The following is a 22152-nucleotide window of genomic DNA, read 5'->3' as shown; positions in this document are numbered from 1 at the left end:
AGAGAAGAATGTAATAATTATGGGTTGGATGTGATGTTTTGTTTGTTATGACTAAAATAGCCTATTTTGTTTTTTGTGGCTAAAATAGCCAAAAAAGCCTGAAAACTAACTTGCCAAACAGAGGCTAATAGACATGACATTCATGCAAGCAAAATAAACATCTCCAGATTCAAGGACCATTGACAAGCAATACAACAGAAGCCTCAACTCATAAACAATACCCATTTGTTCATCATAGTATCTGAACAGCAAATACTTCAACAACCGACTAACTAACAAAAGATTTTCCCCAAAAATTTCCCATATTTGTCTCGACAACCAGGCAACTAAAAGGATGATATTTAAACATAAGTTGGCAAAACAAACTGACAAAGAGTTATCTTACAATGCTGCATACGATACAATGGACAATCCTAATGACCACGCAAGAAAGCAAGCAACCTTCAAAGCCATCACACATTAAACGAGCAAACCTCGCTGCCGCCTTATGGACTCGACCACATAACAAGCCTTAATACAAAATCCTTCACACCTTTATCGCCAAATCATTCCAGTTTTATTCATTCCTCTTGTAATATTTAGGCGAAAATAGGATTAAGGGCTCAATAAATACATATTCAGTTCCAATGCCTGTGGTGTTTAATTCTCCAATGCAATTGGTTCCTGCACCAAGATGGTCTGGGCTTGATCTTCTACTACAGGCACATCATCCATGTTGGGCTGAGTATGGCCTGGTTCAACACTAGGAGCTGCCTCCGGCTCTCGATCTTCACTGGTTTCTTTGGGTAAGGTGGTTTTATGAGATGAAGCTTCGTTCCCTTTATTGGTTAGGATGGTTTTTTCAGAAGGCAGTTTAGGGAGGGACTTTCGCTGCGGCTTCTTAAGATGGGCAGGAGGTACCTTGGTCACGTTATTTTGTGACAACTTCTCATCGAAACTTAACCGACCAGATCGATAGCTGCGGCTAGTGTTTCCTTCAGTGTCTCTGGTGGGTGAGCTCTTCTTTCTACCAAGCTTGGGAGATTTGGCTCTTGTTGGTGGTATCTGCATCACAGTAATATACAGCATAAAGACCAAAGCAAAACAACACTCCAAAAAAGACCCTCACACAAACAGCAATGACTTTACATCCTTCTATTATGCCATCACTTCCATTTATTTCACACCTTAGATCAGCATGTTGAACAAAGACCAAAAAGGATACACCGACTATTAGCTGATATCATAACAGCTGGGACCTAGAACCAAATTCTGCCTTCATCCAGGTCGTGGGATTCATTATCGATCAAGGTGAGAATCAACCTTAATTGTGCATCCCCAAAAAAGAAAAAAGAGAGTAGAATAGGAAGAAAAAAAATAAGTATAATTTGGGATAGTGAAATTTACCAAATGCAACAAGAAATTTCCCTGTCAATCTGCCCAATAAAGGAACAGAAAGCATACTTTTTTCACACAAATCCCCAAAAACCTCCGGGAGGCACCTTATATTGAGGGCAAACAGCTGTTTTCTCAGACATTATTTTATTGAATAAAGAAAAAACTATCATTAAAGTTCAAGGGAAACATTTGATACAATGCATAAGAAACTTAATGAAAACTCTTTGGAAATGCTAGGAGTTTATCAGAGACATGCTCACATATATATATAATTGTTTTTTTTTTTTTTGATCGGTGAAAGCCAGTTGTTAGATGTTTAGATAACAGCACCTATGGGAATTAACATCCCTCCCCACCCTTGCAAAGCACTAAGTGCTTGTCTTCTAAAGCTTTCTATTGCTTTTATCAAAGTTTCAAATAATTTTTCTTTTAAATTTTTACAGGATTTCATATCACTACGTGTTTCCCACTTCCCATAATATTTTTAAACCAAGTTTCACATTTTCATTTCTTGTACCATTTTCGGTTTTCATTTCCCATTGTGGCAACACAAACTCCAAGTATGTTACAAGAAGATAACAAAAATTGAAAAAGCAGTTCAATTTTACACATGGGAATATTGTTTCAGACTCACAACATCAGAATGTAGAGGGTATTGAGTTTCAATAAGCTTAATCATTGACTAGAAGACCAGACCAAGTTAAACTTCAATGTGAACGGTTATAACACAATCCAAGCCACTTGAACTCCACTTGTCTTTGGCTCGCTAAAAGTTCATTTGGTATCAGCTCACTACAAATATAAGTCAAACGTAAGCATACTTTGAAACTTGCTACTTTTTTTATATGCACTCTTAAGATTATATATATTCTATTATCTAACTATTCTATTATATAAAGCAAAAGCTTGACTTAGTGTTTATGTCACGTTTTTTCCTATTCCCAAATTACCCCTTATAACCACCTCTACATATACAAGAGCAGTTATGGGCACGGGCACATATAGGGAGACTCACAAAGCCCGACATACATAGAGATATTCCCAACAATCTCATAGCACACCCATGATCTTTTCAATTGGATACGTAGTGTGCTTACCCTTCTAGCATATATATATATATATATAAATATATATAAAAACCATGTTACTCAAGCTCAGCTCATAATAGACTCGATTAAAAATTGTTCAAGATCCGCTCATTTTGTGTACAACCCTAACGATTAAGGAGTAAGAAGCTTGCAATGGAAAGAATTATTACTAGTAGTAAACATTGGAAATTGAAAAGGAAAGCCTAGAGAAAATGCTTACACCTTAACAGAAAGATTTAATGACGTAACATCATATGAAGATTTAACAATCTGAGGTTCAACTAGAAGTCGACTCAAAAAATCTTTTGAGCTATAGGTACCACCAGCTGGCCAATGACCCCACTCCTTCAAGTTAAGTAATTCAAGAGGGGTGGTACAGCAAGCATGAGAGGCACATGCTATTCAGTGAATTGCATGATTTAAATTTGAGCTGCATGGCGAGTACATAACTGTGTCCTTAATCTTGGTCCACAAAGAACTGAGGCCATCTTATAAGAACCAGAAAGGAGGAGGGCTAGTGTGGGCATTTAGAGAGAAAGAAAGAGAGATGCCAAGAACCTGTACCCCTAAAGAATCCTGGACAACAGCAGCTCAACACATGGGTGCACAACCAATACCTGCAATAGTTGTCACATCACAATATTGATGCCAACTTCCATGATGGCAATGTTAGTTGCTTTGTTTCTAAGTTTGCCTCCTATATCAAACAATCTGCATGATGCAGTAACTCTGAATAAGGTTAGTCACATGCACAATTTTCACAATGCTTAATTATGTTTGTTAACATTAAACAATCATTCTTCCAATCTCCATGCATGATGCACCAATTATCTATTTAACATTCAAACATCAAATAATACTCGTTCAACTTGTATTGGATCCTTGGACCACAATGACACTCACCAATTGATTAATGTCAATGACTTAAAGTTAAAACAACAGGGAAAACTACTCCAATGGAGGAACAATCTAAAAACCAATCTCTCAAACTAAAGGATCCCGTGAAAACCTTTGGCTCAAGACATGCAGAATAGGTCCAAAAAGGAATCTTTTCAGAAACTATATACCTTGAATGAATACATCATCTATTTAAAAAATTTGCATCATTCTCAAGCCAAAAACCCAGAATAACAGCCAAAGATGCACAGGCCAAGAGCAAGTCACCAATAAACAGGAAATCCGAGGAACCTTTTCCCCAAAAATTTCACTGCTCTAAACACATTTATCCTGCAAGAAGACAAGCTGTTCACATGAACCACCTTGATCCATCCTCCAACCTCAAAATGCTTAACAGAAAAATAGAAGTGATTTTCATGCTTACAGATTATTCTCTTCTGCCCAAAAAGACATAGTCAAATAATCCTCAACTGGGATGAAAATTCTAACCATTTCCCCCAACCCATAGTCCTTTGAATTATGTCAACCCTTTAAAAACCAATGCACTAAAGATGCCAACCACAAGGGTGAATAAGGCAAGAAGACAAAAGTCAATTTAATTGCAACTAAATCAGCATCTAAAACCAGGTGCCTCCAAATAAGAGCATTTCGGTACAATAGACTGCATTCTAAGAAAATCACCAATCTCCTTGAGAGCATGCTCGCTATAATCTTGTGAAGATTGGTAACCAAACTTGTAGGTTTGGAATCTTTAATGGAGATAAACATGTCATGCATCAGAAAACAGACCATTCAATTATAACAAGAATCCAAATCTACAAATCTTTGGAGACATGCACGTGGGAATCCAATGCATATGAAATTAAATTTCTTTATATTAGCATTGAGTGACTATGATATTTCAAAAGTTGCAATCATATTTTTCTTATTTTATATGTTTGCCAAGGTTCAAGAATAGAATTTAGGGTAAACTACCAATAAGTCAAATAGATGGACGGCCTCGTTTGGGAACAGGCTTTTTTAATAACTTTTTGACTTTTTGACTAAAATGTGATGTAAAAAAACTAGTATGTTTGGAATGACTTTTTGACTTTTTACGAAAAGATGTGCAAAAAGTAGAGAGAAAATGAAATCTTTGACTTTTTTGTATGGGTTGTTGGCTTTTTGGTTATTTTAGTAACTTTTTGGTTTTTTGGCTAAAAGGGACACTTGCCAAACAAAGCTAATTCCCATAAAATCCTATTGAAAATAAGTTCTAGTAAAATCTTCGCTAAAAATAAATGTGTGACGATTTTTTGCATGTCGCTAAAAATTGACAATTAGTGATTTTTTTTGTCATGATTTTTATAAATTGTCACTAAAATTTACAATTAGTGACGTTTTCATGTGACGAATTTTTCAAGCTGTCGCCGAAAGTTAAAAATTGGCGACTTTTTGTGATGATTTTTTTAAAATGTCGCTAAAACTTATAATTAGTAACATTTTTGTGACAGTTTTCAAATTATCGTTGAAAATTAACAATTAGTAACATGTTTTAATAGTGTTTAATGAAAAATACCATTCATTCTCAAAGGACGTATTGGACAATAAGTCCACCTATTAGGATTTACACGTAAGTCCTCCCAAAATTTAGCCCACACATAAAATGATGTTCGGCAAAATTTATTTTTGAAGGTTATAAAGTGGCTTTGGTGTTTGTAAAGCCTATAAACAGTAGCCTAAACATGAATAATATTTTATCCTTCTCCTCTCTCTCTCTCTCTCCCCTCTTGTGAACACGAGGCTTGGAAGTCACATTGCACACTGCATCTCCTATGTCTTTCTTCTATTCACTTCATTCATCTCTTTACATATCAAATCAGCATACTTTATCTGTCCATGATGTCCTTAGAGAATTCCTGACAGCCAAGTTAGGACAAAACTTGTCCCCAAAGGAACACCCCCCACATCTATTCTATCTATTTTATTCTATTCTATTATATAAAGAGCAAAGTCTTCACTTGGTGTTTATGTCACGGTTTTTTCTTATTCCATAATTACCCCTTATAACTACCTCTGTACAACTACCTCTATATAGCCACAAGAGTAGTTACAGCACTACTACATGCACAAAATTTCTGTGCACAGCACAGAAGCTCTCTACTCTTGCATACCCCACTAGACAAAGCAAACCACCTTGATATGCACATATTAAGAAATTGTTTAACCTATACATCTCACAATCCAATCTTAAAAACAGCGCAGACACCCATAGGCAAATACAGAATCCCCACCTTATTTAGGGTTTACACTAACAAGTACAATGGTATAAGCTATAACTAATCATTTTAGGGAAAAGAAAAAACCAGCCCTTTTTTTGGGCAAGGAAGAACCAAATTTTCATGGAAAGAACATCACCAACATAAATATAAACTAGGCACTCGACTTGAATGCTTGATCAACCAGATCTTTCTTTTCTAGGGAAAGAGAATCAGACAGAAGGTATAGCATCAACTCTTTCAATGAATGTTGTTCATTCAACACACGACTAAATTGTACTCTGTATTTCCACCAAGTGGAATGGGGCAGTCATTTGTCTAAAGAAAAATGGCCTTATAGCAGCTCTCTCTCATAACAGACGGAAAACTTTTCAATGAATAAAGAACCTGTGGGAGCTCAAAAAATATCAGCTTATTGGGTGTAACCCAAACAAGTCCTGACAATAGGCCCAGCCCAAACAAGGAAGCCCATGGGACAAATAGCACACCCCCCATCTATAAAAGGAGGGCATACCAAGGACTAGAGGTAGGTCTCATCTCTCTGCCACAAAAGACACAGACACTCTTCAGTTCTTCATCTTTTCTCTTTGATTCAAGAGTCTAACTTTATCATCGGAGTGTCCCCGGCCGGCAACCCCGGTTGGGTGGCGCCAACTATGTTTATCTTTACAGATCTCCGGGGCTAAGTTCATCTCTTTGTTGGATCTCATCAACAATCCATGTGAACAGATCATGGTCTCACAATTGGCGCCATCTATGGAAATCGTCTGAAAGAATTCAATGAAGAGAAGAGCGAACACTATCCTTAAGGAGCTTGGACCAGTGTACTATCCACAAAAAGTTGAAATAACACAACGATCGTAGTGGATCTGCAATTGGGTCTTGATCCTCTCTCTAAAAATATCTATATTGTTGCATGGTGTTATTTATTCGGAACTAACTTTTATCACCTACCTTTCCGTGGAGCACTCCGGTGGATACAACCAATTCAGCAACAATATATATATATATATATATATATAATTGGATAAATTGGACATGGTAGTACTTTGACTTGCCGATCAATTGTTTCGGCAAAACAAAAACCAAAAGTGTTGAGACCCACATGACAACCCCGCCGAAGCGATGCCCCACCTAAAGAAGTTCAGTCATACATCTCTGCCTCCGAAGTTGTTCGGCGATGCCACTCCGATGAGATTGTTCGGCAATAGCAAATAGCCAACCGGCCAAGTTGCCAAAATAAAGTCGAAGACCAAAATATTTTTGTTGGCAACAGTATTGCGAATGCCACGAAGTGTTCTCAGCACAGCCAAAAAGAAGCGTCGACCAAGTGGTTTCAGCAAACGAAAGATGACAAAATACCATTATGAATTTCTACCAACAATCAATCACCTATTACAAACATAATATGGTTTCATTGCATTAACCCCCATAATAATTAATTCCCCACTTCCTACTGCTTTCTGTATAAAGAATTTGGATTGTTTTCCTAAATTTATGGTCAAAATACATAAATAGATTTAGATATGGATATTTGTAGTTTTGAGTACATAAAAAATATAAAATTAAAAAAAAAACCTTAAAACCTTTGGATGATTTGTACAAGGTTGGCACCAAGCTCCACAAAGATCCCAATCATCAAAAGTGGAAGGAGAAGAAATGTTGATTTCTTGAGCCAAGTAGTTTTCGGCAACATAGTAATACTTGCCCCCATGCTCAAAAACATTTGTGTTGCTTGGGATTTTATTCACATCTCTAAATCTAAGACAGCCTAGAGGAATTGAAAGATTACACTTCCATTCATATGTTCTCTCTCTCTCTTCACTTGTATAAATTATTGTAGATATAAAGAAATATTTTTGGCAAAGTCAAAGAGGAATTACTGATCGAGCTTTCGGCAAACCAAAATACTAAGAGTTGCTGAACAAGTGTTTCAACAAGCCAACACCCAAGCAGAGAGTGCCGACTAAGAGCTTTCAGCAAGCCAAAAACAAAAAACAAAACAAAACGAGGAGCACCATTTTATGCTCTCACCAAATGAGCACACAACACTTTGCCAAGTAGAAATGATGCCGCAAAGCCGACATAATTCTGCTAAAGACATTAGAACACATCCAACTCAATAACATTCTTCAGCACAACAACTCAAGTTCCTCGGTTTTACATTGAACAAGATTTTGCAGCTTACATTGAACAAGATTTTGCAGCAAAAGTTGTTCGGCAAACAAACACGTAGAGCAAAGAAAATTTGTGTGGCAAGCGACCAAGAGGAGTAGAAAATCCATTTGGCCAGGAATCGCCCTTGAATAGGTTTTTAATAATATGTTCAACAATCGAATGGGTCATACCACAAAGGTACCAACCCAACTCGACATAGCTACCAACATTACTAGGCATATCTGCAACCCAGCCCAGTGACGGCGCTTGCAGAAGGCTCCTCAGCATCACTACAACTCACCCAAGCCTACCCGACATTGCTACCACATAGCTCAGCAGCGCTACCCAATATGCCTCCCAAAAATGAAGCCGACCCAATGAACGTTAACACCCCTAGGTTGCATAACTGACACCAAAGTGATACAATAATGAAGATTGCGAGGGTTCTCTAGCAACATCAGAAACCTTTAGTGAGCTAATGAACTTGTCGACCAATGTGTGTAGCCAAACCAAGGAGCTAAGTTGCCAACCAATGTGTCTCGGCCAGCACAACTGATTTGCCAACCGAGTTCAAGTGCCTATTTTCTCTCTCTAGAAATTGGGTTTATGTTCATCATGAGAGCAACTTTTCGGCAATACAAGAATTGCTCAACCAACCAGAGGGTTCTCGTCGACGAGGAGTCAGACCCCACCAACCAAAAGAGCCAAGAACTAACCAACGTTTGCTGATAATTGCGAAACAGATTAAGTGGGTGTTTGGGAAGTTGTTATTTTAGTAGGTTTTTTTAGTTTTTGATTATTTTAGGAGGTTAAAATTTTTGTGTTTGGGAAGATAGTTAGGTTTTTTTGTAATTGGATGTGATGTTTGTGAGAGAAAAAGTGAAATGATTATGGGTTTGATGTGATATTTTGCCTAGATTTGTTTTTTTTTTTTTTTTTAACCTCTTTTGTCTTTTAGTAAAAAACTAACAAAAAAAACTCTTCCCAAACACCCCCTAAATTTCCAAAAACTAAAATTTTTGAAATTATCGAAATCCCATTTCGAGTACACCAATTCGAAATACTCATTGAGATGAATCCAACGCTAAAAACCACATCAAAATCAACGCTAAAACAAAGTTGTACGGGCCAATCCAAATTTGCCCAAAAAATCCATTGCTTTGCTGAAGAAGAACCAACAAGCAAATGAGGAAATCATCCTGTGCTTCGCAGTTGTATTGCAATTGGTTGATCTGAACCATCAGATCTATTTTAGTTAAATATAAGCCATCTGGAGTCCAATCACAATGATCCAATAGCTGCTTCTAGATATTTGGCACATTCCGAGAACATCCGTATGGTCCGAATTTGCACATTCACTTCAGAAAAATTGCAGATTTTTTTTTTGCCGCTCAACAGTTAAAATTGAGTACAACATAAGTGAAATTGATTTCACCTCGCCTCTCACAAATCATCCTGCTTTGTCTCGGCTTCAACTCCATATCACCTCGGCGACAAAACAGGGGCAAGGAATCCGCTTCACAAATTTGTTATTGGCTTACTCAGCAATTTTGGCCAAAGTCCAATTTGAATTCCTTCCGAATAACAAATATTTTGCGCAAGCAATGGGGCAAATATATGCTTTGTATACAATGCAGTACTAGTTTATTCCGACTTGGCACAACCACAATTCATACTAGCTCAAGGGCAAGAAATCAACTTAAATCTGCTTCAACTTGCTCCACTCGGCAATTCCTTACAACAGAGCGATGCTATTTTTTAATACTCTACCACTGGAGTAGGTTTTCAGCTTTCTACTTTTTTGTGCCTAATAAGTCTGCATTATTTGGTACAGGCAATCAATGACACGGGATGTATTATTCACAATCCTAGCAATGTCAAAATTGATCGGCACGAAAAGCCATCACCGAAGCCTTCAAATTCGAAGCGCTCTTCGTGCTTGGCACAGAGAGCCATCACCCAAGCCTCCGAATTCGGAGCGCTCTTCATGCTCGGTACAGAGAGTCATCACCAAAGCCTCCGAATTCGAAATGCTTTTCGTGCTCAACACAGAGAGCCATCACCTAAGACTCCGAATTTGGAGCGCTCTCCGTGCTCGACACGAAGCGCCATCAGCAAAAGCCTTCGAATTCGAAGCAAGACATACATTTATACATACATTCAAGCATACATGCATTCATATAGTCATTCATTCATTCATTCATTTTATTCATTTATCAAACATGTTCTTTGTCAAGAAAACTAACTTCTATTTGAACAGCGTAGCTTGGCAATCAAAACTCTCAAGTTTTGGGGAAATTGTAGAAGCCCAAAAAATATCAGGTTATTGGGGATAACCCAAACAAGTCCTGACAATGGGCCTAGCCCAAACAAGGAAGCCCATGGGACAAATATCACACCCCTCCCCCCTATAAAAGGAGGGCATCCCAAGGACTAGAGGTAGGTCTGATCTCTCTGCAACAAAGGACACAAACACTCTTCAGTTTTTCATCTTTTCTTTTTGATTCAAGAGTCTAACTTTATCATCGGAGTGTCCCCAGTCGGCAACCCAGTTGGGTGGCACCAACTATGTTTATCTTTGTAGACCTCCAAAACTAAACTCATCTCTTTGTTGGATCTCATCAACAATCCATGTGAAAGGATTCATGGTCTCACAGAACCCATGGGCTATCAGTCTTGTCTTTTGATAGAATAAAGAACCAAGGCCACTAGAATAGTTTAGAAAAATTATATATATATATATATATATATATAATTAAAATGCATATGCTGACATGGTTGTGAACCAAAAACTATAGGGTTTCATAGTCCACCTAAGTGCATTTAATTTTTCTTTCTTTCTTGACAGTTAAAAAGACTAATGGTATGAACAGATTGTGGAATTTGTTCTTAAACAAATGTAATTGAAAACACAAAAATACCTTCTTTAACTCGGGCTTAGGAGGAGGAGGTTCCTGATAGAAGCTTGGCATCGGTGTTGCTTTAAAAGTCAAGCTTTTTCTTAACATTTTAATCTCAGCTTCTTGAGTTTCCTGTTTGAGAATTACAAAACTAGTCATACACAAACTTTAAGCATACTACAATACCCAAAAGCTTTAAAACCATTAGTACATTGTTATCTACCTGGGTTTTGGCTTGCAAGTTACTCTTTTCTACTTCCTTTGCATGAATCTTTTCCTCAAGTTTAGAGTAAAACTGCCAAAATATAAGGAATTGCGTCATGTGACTGATGCAGCTCATGCTCTAGAAAACTGTATTGAAGATCATAAAAATGCAAATAAAAACTAACCTCTCTTCTTTTTTCAGCTCTTTCATCGCACTTAAAATTGATATTGTACGACGGAAGAGTTCCCACTTTACGAGGTTTAGCATCTCCTGTGGTGGGGCTTCTGTCAAGTAGTTAAGGATAAGCAGGTAATAACATGAATGAACTATGTTACTCTTTCAACAGATGGGTGTCCAGGAAACCAGGATTACACCCCTTCTGCACCATGAAGGAAAATGATTACAAAAGACTTAGTAAATAGAGGATACAAAGAAGATTCACTGCTTCCTCCTTCAGCTTTATTTGGCTGGCCTTTTTTCAATGGTTTCAGTTTTTCCTTCTCCCTGTAGTCAGGAAATTACAGTTCACAAACAGCTAGCAAAAGGTTGTCAATAATAGATAAACCTCAAAGAGAACTAGCTAAATGTCAAAATATCAGAGATTTCAACAGAGGTGGTCACTAGACTCTAGAAGCCATCCCACATCCTCTCTCACACAATATTGGAATTGGAGGTAACAGTGTTATACAGATATTGATCTGCATGAGATAAGAAGTGAAGTACTCTAGTTGCAAGTGCAAGCAGAACATACATAAGGCCTTCAGGCTGTGTTTCATTCACAGTGAATGACGCTGCATCAGACTTTCCAGATTGCTGCCAGAAGCAAATTGAGAATTGCAACAATAATTAGTATAGTATGATAATCAAATACCAAAAACAAAATAAATGTGTATATCACACAAATATGCAACAATACTAGCAAAAGGAAGAAAGGGAAAGATGAATGTTTACCTTGGGTATGCGAGCATTGATTAGAGCAGGTCTTGGTTTAGAGTTGCTGTCAATAACCTCTCTATCATTAAATGATCTACCCATTGTTCTAAGAGCAAAAGGTTGTTTTGGGCAAGAATTTGAAGCCAAGGAACCATTTGAATGGGCAGAAGTTGTCTCCATATCTTTTCCGTCTTTGCTCTTTTTCACCCACGTTGCCCCAGCATGTTTGGGGCTGGAAAGCTTTTCAATTTTGGCCTTACCTTGACCCTTTTGTGGTTTAAGACCCTTTGAATGGTCTGTTTCTTTCTCTCCAAGTTCCTAGAAGTAGGATAGAAATATAGGTCAGTTTCAATCAAACCAAAACTGTGTATGTGTGTGTGTGATACACGTGCTACTAACCTAACAACGCAAGAAACAACTCCTACCTTAGAGACCATTAAACCATTACTTTCAGCACGAGCAGTTGGTCTGTCTGGAATTGCTTCAGTATTTGAGTTAGTAGCTCCGTCTTCCAACTTGTCACCAGTTTCAGGATTCCTATTTGGCCTTGCAATTGCTGAACCACTAGCAGGAGCCCCATCCACATTCTCCAAAACAACACCTACTCCAAGGACATGAAGTTGTTCGTAAACTCCATTTCGATGGCTCATGCCATTTTCCGAAACAGGTACATCAATGTCAGCATCCATTGCAAGCTGCAAATCACAATAAATCCAACACATAAGAACTACAAAGTTTTAGGTGTAAGCGAAGTAAAAAACAACTCAACCTAAAGGTTTTAGTTAAGTTAAAATTTGAAACACTATGCACTTTTTTCTTTGAAACCAAAATTAAAAGAAAATTATGCTAAATGTGGCTCTCCGTTTGTGAACCATATTCAAGCAATTATACTGAGAAGAGAACCAATGATTTTGTATTTAAACACAAGTTCAGATGTGTCAAACCTGAACTATTAAATTTATACAAACTATATTTAAGTACAAATAAAAATTAAAAAAAACTACCATAAAAACAGATTCCAGTAACCAAAAAAAACTAATATTAGCAGAAAATCAGTGGAAAAAAATCAAAAAAGATTAATGGTAATCACAAATTCAAAAAACAAAATTGAGTAAATTATTTATTGAGAAAATTGAGAGAAATACACAAAATTCAAAATTCAGGTGTTTGTTTATCTTTTTTCCCCCTCTTTTTGACTATCAACGAAACTACCTACTCAGCATAGCCTAACAAGATTTTACTTCAGTAAGAAACCTAACAAAAAGAGAGAGAGAGAGAGAGAGAGAGAGATAGATTTTTCATAACCTAACAAAACCCAAGTACAGTTACAGAAGGAGGGCATCAATCAATCAATCACTTGACCCAAAATATCACAAACCCATCAACAAACACAAATCAATTAAAAACACCCACAAGACAAATCACAAAAATAAATATAGTGGACTAGATCTTCAAACTCGTGAAAAGATTCAACCAAAAACAATGAAGATCTCAGCATTGAAACACAAAATACCCTCTAAAGATTGAACCGATCGCTCCACATTCGAGCACAAACTCAAAATAAACATTGTGAATTCTTCAGCTTACCTCGCAATCGCATAGGACGATCAAAAGAAGACCATTGAAGAAAGCTGTGAAGGATCTGAAAGACGAGAGAGAGAGAGAGAGAGAGTGGATGAATCAAAACCCTAGGAGTGTGATCTTGGAATTGGGTGAAAATGAAATCGAGAAACGAAAAGATGGTTTTAATTTGATTTTTGAAATATGGAGGCTCTCAAATCGGATTTCAAATCCATTTTTTTCCAGGTCACTCTCTGTTAAGAGAGAGAGAAATTCAGATACGGTTTTTAGAGAGATAAAATGGAGAGAGAGTGACGTATACGATTTTGAGAGATGAGAGAGATATACGATTGGGTGAATGTTGTTGTGTGCACCCTTGATTTTGACACGTCATCGCGGGTCCCGGATGATGTGGCATAATATTTTGACCTATTTTGGGCTATTTTGGGAAGTTGGCTAAAAGTCATTTTTTTTGGTTTATAGCAAAAGCCAAAAGTTGGCTTTTTTGTCTTTTTTTTCATTTGGGAAGTTGGTTTTTAGCCAACGGTGAAATTACAATTTTACCCTCATGGATCAAAATGTGTTACATAGGGGAAGTCGTAAATATTTTAAATAAATTGGGGTAATTTGGTCATGTTATTATGATTTGACATTATAAACAAACATTAATAAAAAAAGTCAAAAGTCACTTTTTACCAACTTCCCAAATCATTTGTCTAAAAAAGCCAAAAGCTTGGTTAAAAGCCAAAAAGTCACTTTTTACCATCTTCCCAAAATAAGCCTTAATAAGTAGGTTAAGAGTTATTTTTTTAAATATGTAAAAAAAATAGAAAAATGATGTAATCTAAAAAATTCAAAAAACTAAAAAATTAACTTTTAACCGTCAGGGAACTTTTGCAGATTAGAGCATCTCCAATCATTCATTAACGTCAAGTTTGGCATACTTAAAAAAAGACAAAAAGTCAAAAAGTCACTATTCTATTTAAGTCACATCACATCACCTCTCTAACACATCACTTCAAACCCAACCTAAACCTAACCCATATTTCATAAAAAGTCAAAAAGTGCACTTATTTAGAGCATCCCAAACCACCCCTAAATCTTTCATTAAACTTGATAAAAAAATTTAGTTTTATATGATGCATTTCAACAAGTTTTATCAATTCAGTTGGCCTGATAAGATTTTCATCTCAATTTATCTCAAACTCGATTGTCCGAGAAGATGTTTAGGCAGACGTCTGACTCAACAGTTACTTGTAAATTTGATGAAAGGATAAAGCGCTCTCTTAATTTGATAAAAAGTAACTCTCCCTTCATATGATATATGTTTGATGCTATGGTTGGAGCAAAAAAATAAGTATATTTCATTAAATTTAAATTTGTTGAAAAATCTAAATAAGGATTGGAGACGTTCTTAGTCCCAATAACACTTGATTATGTTATTGGTAATTATATTTTATAATTATTTATTATTTAAAAAAAATACACCAGGTAAAAATATACTATTATTTTTAGGGTTAGGGTCAGACTTCTCTCTAATCCAATATTGAATGAAAGCATGTTGTTGGGCCCGTGGAAGCCCACCACAAGTCCTATTTCGATGATCTGATCATTCAATGTGTACAATTCGTCGAGTACTTTATCATTGTAAAAAACCACGTTAAGCGAATATCGATAACTACTTAATCGAAATAGATGTTTGTCAACGGTAAATATAGTTTTCAAAATAAATTATTAACAAAAATCTGATCCAATCAAGTACCTACCGATATGTGATCAATGTAATTTTTTACAAGTATAAATTACTCGACGAACTCTACACATTATAGGGTTTAGATTATTGAAATATGACCCGTGGTGAACCACATGGGCCCAACAAATACCGTTCAATCCATAAAGTGGACTAGAGACAAGTCTGTTCCTTATTTTTATTGGATCAAGACCATTTTTATAAGGGTAAATTACACGGATACCCTCTGAGATTTGGTCAAATTACATCCTATCCCCTGACGTTCTAAAAATTATATTTCCATCTTTATAGTTAATAGTCTCATTTCATAAACTTCCTTCTTATATAAAATGTAACAGCTCTTAATAGAAAAATAAAGAAAATTACATTAAAAAAAAATAAAGCAAAGGAAAGGGAAAAAAATAGAGGAAAAAAACAAAATAAGAAAAGAGAGAGTGTATAAGTTTAATATTTTCATTCTGTCTAAATAATTATAATGACAAGAAGTTAGTGTACTTTTTCAAACATTTAGAAATGATATGTATTAAATCTAAATCTCATAAATATAAGTGTAATTAACCCTTTATATGATGTATTAATAAAAACTCGTTAAGGAATTAACTTTTTAAACGTTTTACAAAAAAAATAAATAGAATGGATTAATAATTTGTAGTGGTTCTTTTTATTTTTTATTTAAAAGCTTTCCAAAGGCACAGGAGCATTATCATTACTAGTTAAAAAGAGTTTTCAACCATGTATTTGTAGTAGAAAAATCTAAAATGACCAAATTAAATTATAAACCCATATATTTATATCTACTTGCACTATTATAAAGTCCAAATCAAGACTTTTGATTTATTAGTATAAAAATTCTTTACCACTTAAGAAATACGTAATATGTGTTTTTGTCATGTTTTATTTATTTATTATTTTTAAACGTTACATATTGTGATATTAATATTTTTTTACCTACTTTTATTATACATGTATCGCGTGTTCTAACTACTATTTATATATAAAATAAATAGTAAAGTTAGTGTCTAGGTAACACATTTTTATAAAAAATAAAATAAAAAAAAACTCACAAGAACCCTTTATAACAGTAGTTATGTCCCGAATTTAGTTTTTATTTATTTATTTATTTATTTTTAACTTTGATTTTTTTTATCATATTTATAAAATGTTTCAAATTCTAAATTCAAGTATATATTTTACAATCTTATTTTGCTAAAAAGAAATGATCATATGCACATGCATTGCTTGTGCTATAAAGAAATGATCATTAATAATACAGTAAGATTATAAATTCAAAATTATTTACCGAGAATTTATTCAAAAATAAAAATTAATGGTTCAAATTCATTTAATCTATGGATCTTATACTTTATCAATTTAATTTCCACAAAACATACCCATTATGGGTAAATTCTGAGACTCTAATTCTGGGATCCTAAGCTTCGTTTGGCATTAACTACGGTAGCTAACTTTTTGTGTTTGGATTTTTTTAGCCTCGTTTAGTTTTTATTTTTGGTTTTTTTAACTTTTGTATGAGAAAAAGTGTAATGATTATGGTTTGAATGTGACATTTTGTCTTATTAACTTATATAACATATTTTGCCTTTTTGTACTTTTTTAACTCCAAAATATTTACCAAAGGAGGACCTAGTAAGACTACAAACTCAAAATTATCTATCCAGAAATAAGAATCAATGGTTGAAATTTTTACCCATAGACCCCACAATTCATCAATTTAATTTCTACCATACATATCTATTCTGGTAAATTCTGAGATCCTAACTTTTTCTTTTTCTTTTTTGTTAATATATGAATATATGAGATTTACTTCTGAGGAAAAAATAATGATATCTATGACGGAGCTAATAGTATTAATATTATTATTTTCAACGTAAAGTTACTCTTTTGGGTATATTATTTTGTTCTTTTAGATATTCTCAGTCATTTTCTATCCTATCTATATATTTTTATTTTTCTGTTGTGATAGCACCATTTTATCACAAAAGTAGATAAGGATCCTAAAAAACACCAGAAAAAATTGCAACCATTTTATCTAGAGAAAATTGTAAATTAGTAGAATAATAGAGAAATTATTGCACTATAGATGAAATTATTCGTGGTACAATTTTAATACACAGTGAGGACTTGCATAATATATACAATAAAGTTACACCATCATAAAAATATAAATAATTCTCCACTGTCTATTGATTTGATATTTCCCCTTTATCTATTGATTTTCATAGAATGAATTACTATATATATATATATATATAAATACGGAGGGATGCAAATAAAATCTGCACCTATACTGCTTTTCACTTACATCCCATTACATTTAATCACTTATACCACATATTTGTAAACTTTTTTTTTTCTACCTCACTGTTAACTAATTCTCTCATTTTCATATCAAAAATTTTTGAGATCCCAAAAGTTTTACCAAACATGGAACTCACATTGTGTGGATCCCACACTAATATGAGACATTTGATAAAAATTTTGATAAAATTTTTAGAGTCTCTAGCATTAGAGCATCTCCAACGGTGTACCAAATGTTTCACCAAATCTGAGTCAAAAAGGGGTCATTTCCTTAATTTGATACTTCGCGCTCCAACGGTTCAACATCAAATCTGTTTCATCAAATTTGCGCTGGGCAACCGGTTGGTTGACCGGCCGGTCGACCGGTAACGGCAAATTTTTTTTTTTTTTTTTTTTTTTTTACCGGTTTGAACCTTTTTTTTTTGAACTTTTTGAACTTTTGGTGGTCGACCGGGTGGTCAACCGGCCGGTCGACCGGGTGGTCGACCACCTAGGCAAAATTTTTTTTTTTTTTTTTTTTTTTGACTGGTTTCAACCTTTTTTTGAACTGTCTGAACTTTCTCCGGGGGGACCGGTTGGTTAACCGGTTGGTCAACCGGATGGTCGACCCGTTCGTCTCATCCCAACGGTTAGGAACAGTAATTTGGTGAAATGCTTCGTCTGCACTCAGTTTGGTACCATTTTTGCTGAATTCTGGATTTGATATCGATTTGGTGAAAACGTTGGAGCTTAAAAAAGTGACTTTTTCACCAAATTTTAAATTTGATGTCAGGTTTGGTTCACCGTTGGAGATGGTCTTACTCTTTTCATATTGGCACAACACCAAAATAATGGAAAACTGCAAACTCGCCATGACTCCAACATTTAGCGGAATTTTTTTTTAATTTTTATAAAAAAAAATTTACAAAAAATTTAATAAGAATGATGTGATAATATCATTATTATAAATAAATTAATCTGTAATGGTGTTTTATTTTGATGTGAAAGATTCACAATGAACCACATTATGTATGATTTTTTTTATAGAGGATTTATTCATAAATCTCTCTCTACTTACTTATGTTCTACTTAGTCTAAATTATTTTTTTATGTTCTAATAAGTCCCTATGAGTGACATAGTTACCAAAATACTACTACTAATAATAGGGTGATGTGCACATTGATGTTCACATTGATATTGTGAATATTCCATGACATGAATATTCACACTGTTAACGTGAACAATCACATTGTTAAATTTATTTAATATGAATGTTCTTATCACCAAGTTACTAAATGTTTAAAAAATACTTATAAGGGTAAAATTATTCATAAAATACTTTAACTATAAGAATTAGGATTTGATGGATCAAATATTCAAAATAATAGAACAATTGAAACATAAGAATATCTTATAAATTAATTAGATAAAAATATTTCCAAAAGATTTTTTTAATAAATTTATTTTTTTTATTGAGTAAATTACACTTACACCCTCTAAGGTTTTGGTTTAATACATATCATCCTCTAATGTTTGAAAAATTACACTAACCCCTTGTCATTGTAATTATTTAGACAAAATAAATATATTGAACTCATGCACTTTTTTTTTTTTTCTTTGCTTTAATTTCTTTGTTTTTTTTTTTAAACTTTCCTTTGATTTACTTTTTTTTTTTTGAATGTGATTTTCTTTGTTTTTCATATTAGAAGTTGTTACTTTTATCTAAGCAGAGAGGTTTGTGAAATAAAATTATTAACCACAGGGTGAGAATATAATTTTCAAAACGTCAAGAAGTAGAATGTAATTAGATCAAATCTCATGAGGTATTAGTGTAATTTATCCTTTTTTAATTATATAACATTACTCATATTATTTTACATTATTTATTCACAATGAGAATGAGCTTAGGGTGGGGTAGATCCCATTATTAAATAGACGATGTAAAATAATATAAAGAAAGTAGTTAAGTTTTGTTGAATTTTAAATTTAAATGGGAGAAAATTTTTGAGACATGTGGGACTCATTATGTGTCTCATTTTAATAATTTAAATCGTTCATTTGACAAGATTTTCAATATATATCATTTATGAAGAAAAAAAAAATTAACCTTGATAATCGTTACTATTTTATTTTATCACATTTATCTAATAAAACATTAAGTATATTTTTTTGAAAATATTTATTTTTTTAGATGAACACGATAATATAAAATAGTTATGATTATCAGATTAACTTAAATTTTTTTTATAAAAAATTTTACAAAATAAATAATTTAAATTATTAAAATAAAATTCCCAGTGAGCCACAAATCCTTTAAATTCTATCAAGTTAAAATTTAAATATAAATTTAAGTGAAACCAAAAACAAAACTGCAAAGGATGCATGCCCTTAGCAATAAGAGCAATAGCAATGATACATTTTTTTAATTTTGAAATTTTAATTAAGTTTTAATAATGTGATGAGGAATAAAAATAAAAAATAAAGTCAAAACATCACATCAAAATCCACTCTCATTAAAACTCTTTTATTAGGATTCCCAATCATTTTTGTAGCAATAAAGTCGAAGGGCAGTGATAGATAGATGTAAATGGAATTCTATTGAGCTGCCAAAAAAAAAAAAAAAAAAGTCAAAACATTTCATCATAAATGACTCTCACCCTATGAAAACTCTATGAGCTCTCTTTCTAGAATTCCGGCGAGCTCATTCTAGAATTCCAAAACATTTTTGAAAGTTGAAAGACAAAATTGGATGTCACCCCAGCTCTAAAGTTAGAAAACAGGAGTATTGTGAGAAAATAATTAAAAGTTAGTTTTTTATTTTTAACTAAGTTTTTAACTTTTTTAGAAAAGTAATTTGAGAAGTTAGTAAAAAATTATTTTTGATTTTTATGATTAATATTTATTTATGATATCACATCATAATAAAAATGACTAAACTACCCTCACTCAATATAAAAAATTTATATTTTCACCCATGTAAATATAAAAAAAAAACATAAACGATATAATTATAATTTTATATATGACTTTTTTAGACTTGTCAAATAACTCTTTACTAAAAAGCCAAACTAATTTTTTTAACAAACAAGTTACAAACATAACTTTTTACTAAGTTGCCAAAAGAGTATATAGTGTTTTGTTAGGCAATGCCTAAATACACCACAAAGTCTCTGTTTGGTGGAGCTCTAGAACATTGATTTGAACATGGTATTTGTTTATAATTTTTAAAAATTAATTCCACACTCACTTTTGAAAACGCTGTCAAAATGAGAGAAAATTTAGGTTAATCGGTCGTCCCATCGGTCGTCCTTTCGGTTGACCGGAATAGTGCAAATTTTTTTTTTGTTTGCAATTAACACATGTTAATTTTTATATATTCAAAAAAATATATTTTCTGAATTTTTAAAAAAATTTATGAGTCTTAATAGAATTTTTTGTTGTGTGTTTGGTTATGAGTTGTAAGTTTTTGTATCAAATATCATATGTCACATCAAAAATTTCCCACTCAATTCAAAATTCTTTTCAAAACTCATTCACCAAATAAATTTGTCACACTCAAATCGTAATTTCAAAACTTACAAACTCAAAATATAACTTTATTCTCAAATCATATTTAGAAAATTCTACCAACCGCAATCATAGATTTGTGTGCAACTCGTCATTGAATAAATGGAGAAATTATCGAGAAAATTGTGCTTCAGTGAAATAATGGTAATTTCAAAAAGTTACATTTTTATAATGGTGTAATTTTTTTGTGCATGATACAAAATTATTTCTGTGCTTAGTATAGCTCTTTTTGTTTGTCATAATTGTTTTGTAGTGTAATTATTTTTTAACTATCCAGTTTATTTATAATTTTTTCTAAATTTTATGTGGTGTATCCTTACAATTATATAGGGTCATGTAACTTTGTGTTCTCACAATTATATAAGGGGATAAATTATGCAAATAATTACTGTAATTTACATAATATGTCAATTTGATCATTATTGTTTTAATTTGCTCGATTTTGTCGCTTACTTTAACGGATTGTTTCATAATGGTCCAATAAATAACGGCCGTTAGGTTTGATAGACGGAAGCTTAAATGACGTGTCAATTTGATCCATATAGTTTACGTGATGTGTTAATTTAGTTCTTATAAAAAATGAGCAAATTAAAATAATAAGGACCAAATTGACACATTGTGCAAATTATAGGGACTAAATTGATATATCGTTTGAGCACATGATGACTTTCTGTCCACAAAACCTAACGATCGTTATGTATTGGACCAATATGACACAATCCGTTAACTTAAGGGTAAAATCAAACAAATTAAATAATATAAATTAAATTGACACATCGTGTAAATTATATGAATTATATGTATAATTTATCCTATATAATGTCATGTAACTTACTCTTATTTATTTTTTTCTTTTTATATTCTAAACAAGGTAATTATGTGTCCTCTACTAATCATGTGATAAGGATTTCATTATTTCAAAAATACTCCTCTTAAAAATAAAAATAACAATGAAAATTAATATTACAGGTCATACTTAATGAACATTGTAATTAAGGACTTTAATGCCTTGACAACAAAAGTAGGAAGCAAGATTGGATATTAAACAATGATATGAATATGAGACCAAACATATAAGATACATGTTTCACAAGGAATGAGTTTTATATCATAAAAATTAATGTCATTGGTTGTACTATAAGTCCCATCTTTTATGAGAGATTT

At 33.3% G+C, this 22152-nt stretch overlaps 1 protein-coding gene across 1 annotated transcript; it reads right to left on the bottom strand.

The window, feature by feature from the left end:
* Nucleotides 1–179: 179 nt before the first annotated feature.
* On the bottom strand, nt 180–13731 carry LOC114289092 (protein WVD2-like 5). Its single transcript, XM_028232747.2, has 9 exons — nt 13403–13731; nt 12241–12510; nt 11834–12133; nt 11634–11695; nt 11312–11386; nt 11067–11166; nt 10901–10972; nt 10699–10809; nt 180–1044 (listed from the first exon to the last, which is right to left on the bottom strand). The coding sequence occupies exons 2-9, from the start codon at nt 12502–12504 to the stop codon at nt 640–642; spliced, it is 1389 nt and encodes a 462-aa protein (XP_028088548.1). The 5' UTR covers nt 12505–12510; nt 13403–13731; the 3' UTR covers nt 180–639.
* Between the last annotated feature and the right edge of the window lie 8421 nt (nt 13732–22152).

This window comes from Camellia sinensis, chromosome 11, assembly GCF_055761805.1.
Source record: "Camellia sinensis isolate YWXY chromosome 11, ASM5576180v1, whole genome shotgun sequence".
NCBI classification, from domain to species: domain Eukaryota; kingdom Viridiplantae; phylum Streptophyta; class Magnoliopsida; order Ericales; family Theaceae; genus Camellia; species Camellia sinensis.
Note: the sequence above shows the minus strand (reverse complement) of the source record. Positions and strands in the feature narration are given on the sequence as shown.

Excerpts from the sequence above, each read along its gene's own strand:
- LOC114289092 (XM_028232747.2), bottom strand. The coding sequence starts at position 12,504 with ATGGATGCTGACATTGATGTACCTGTTTCGGAAAATGGCATGAGCCAT. Across the intron at positions 12,134-12,240 it reads ATGGTTTAATGGTCTCTAAG|GAACTTGGAGAGAAAGAAAC; the intron begins GTAGGAGTTGTT and ends TCCTACTTCTAG. Across the intron at positions 10,973-11,066 it reads GAGCTGAAAAAAGAAGAGAG|TTTTACTCTAAACTTGAGGA; the intron begins GTTAGTTTTTAT and ends ATATTTTGGCAG.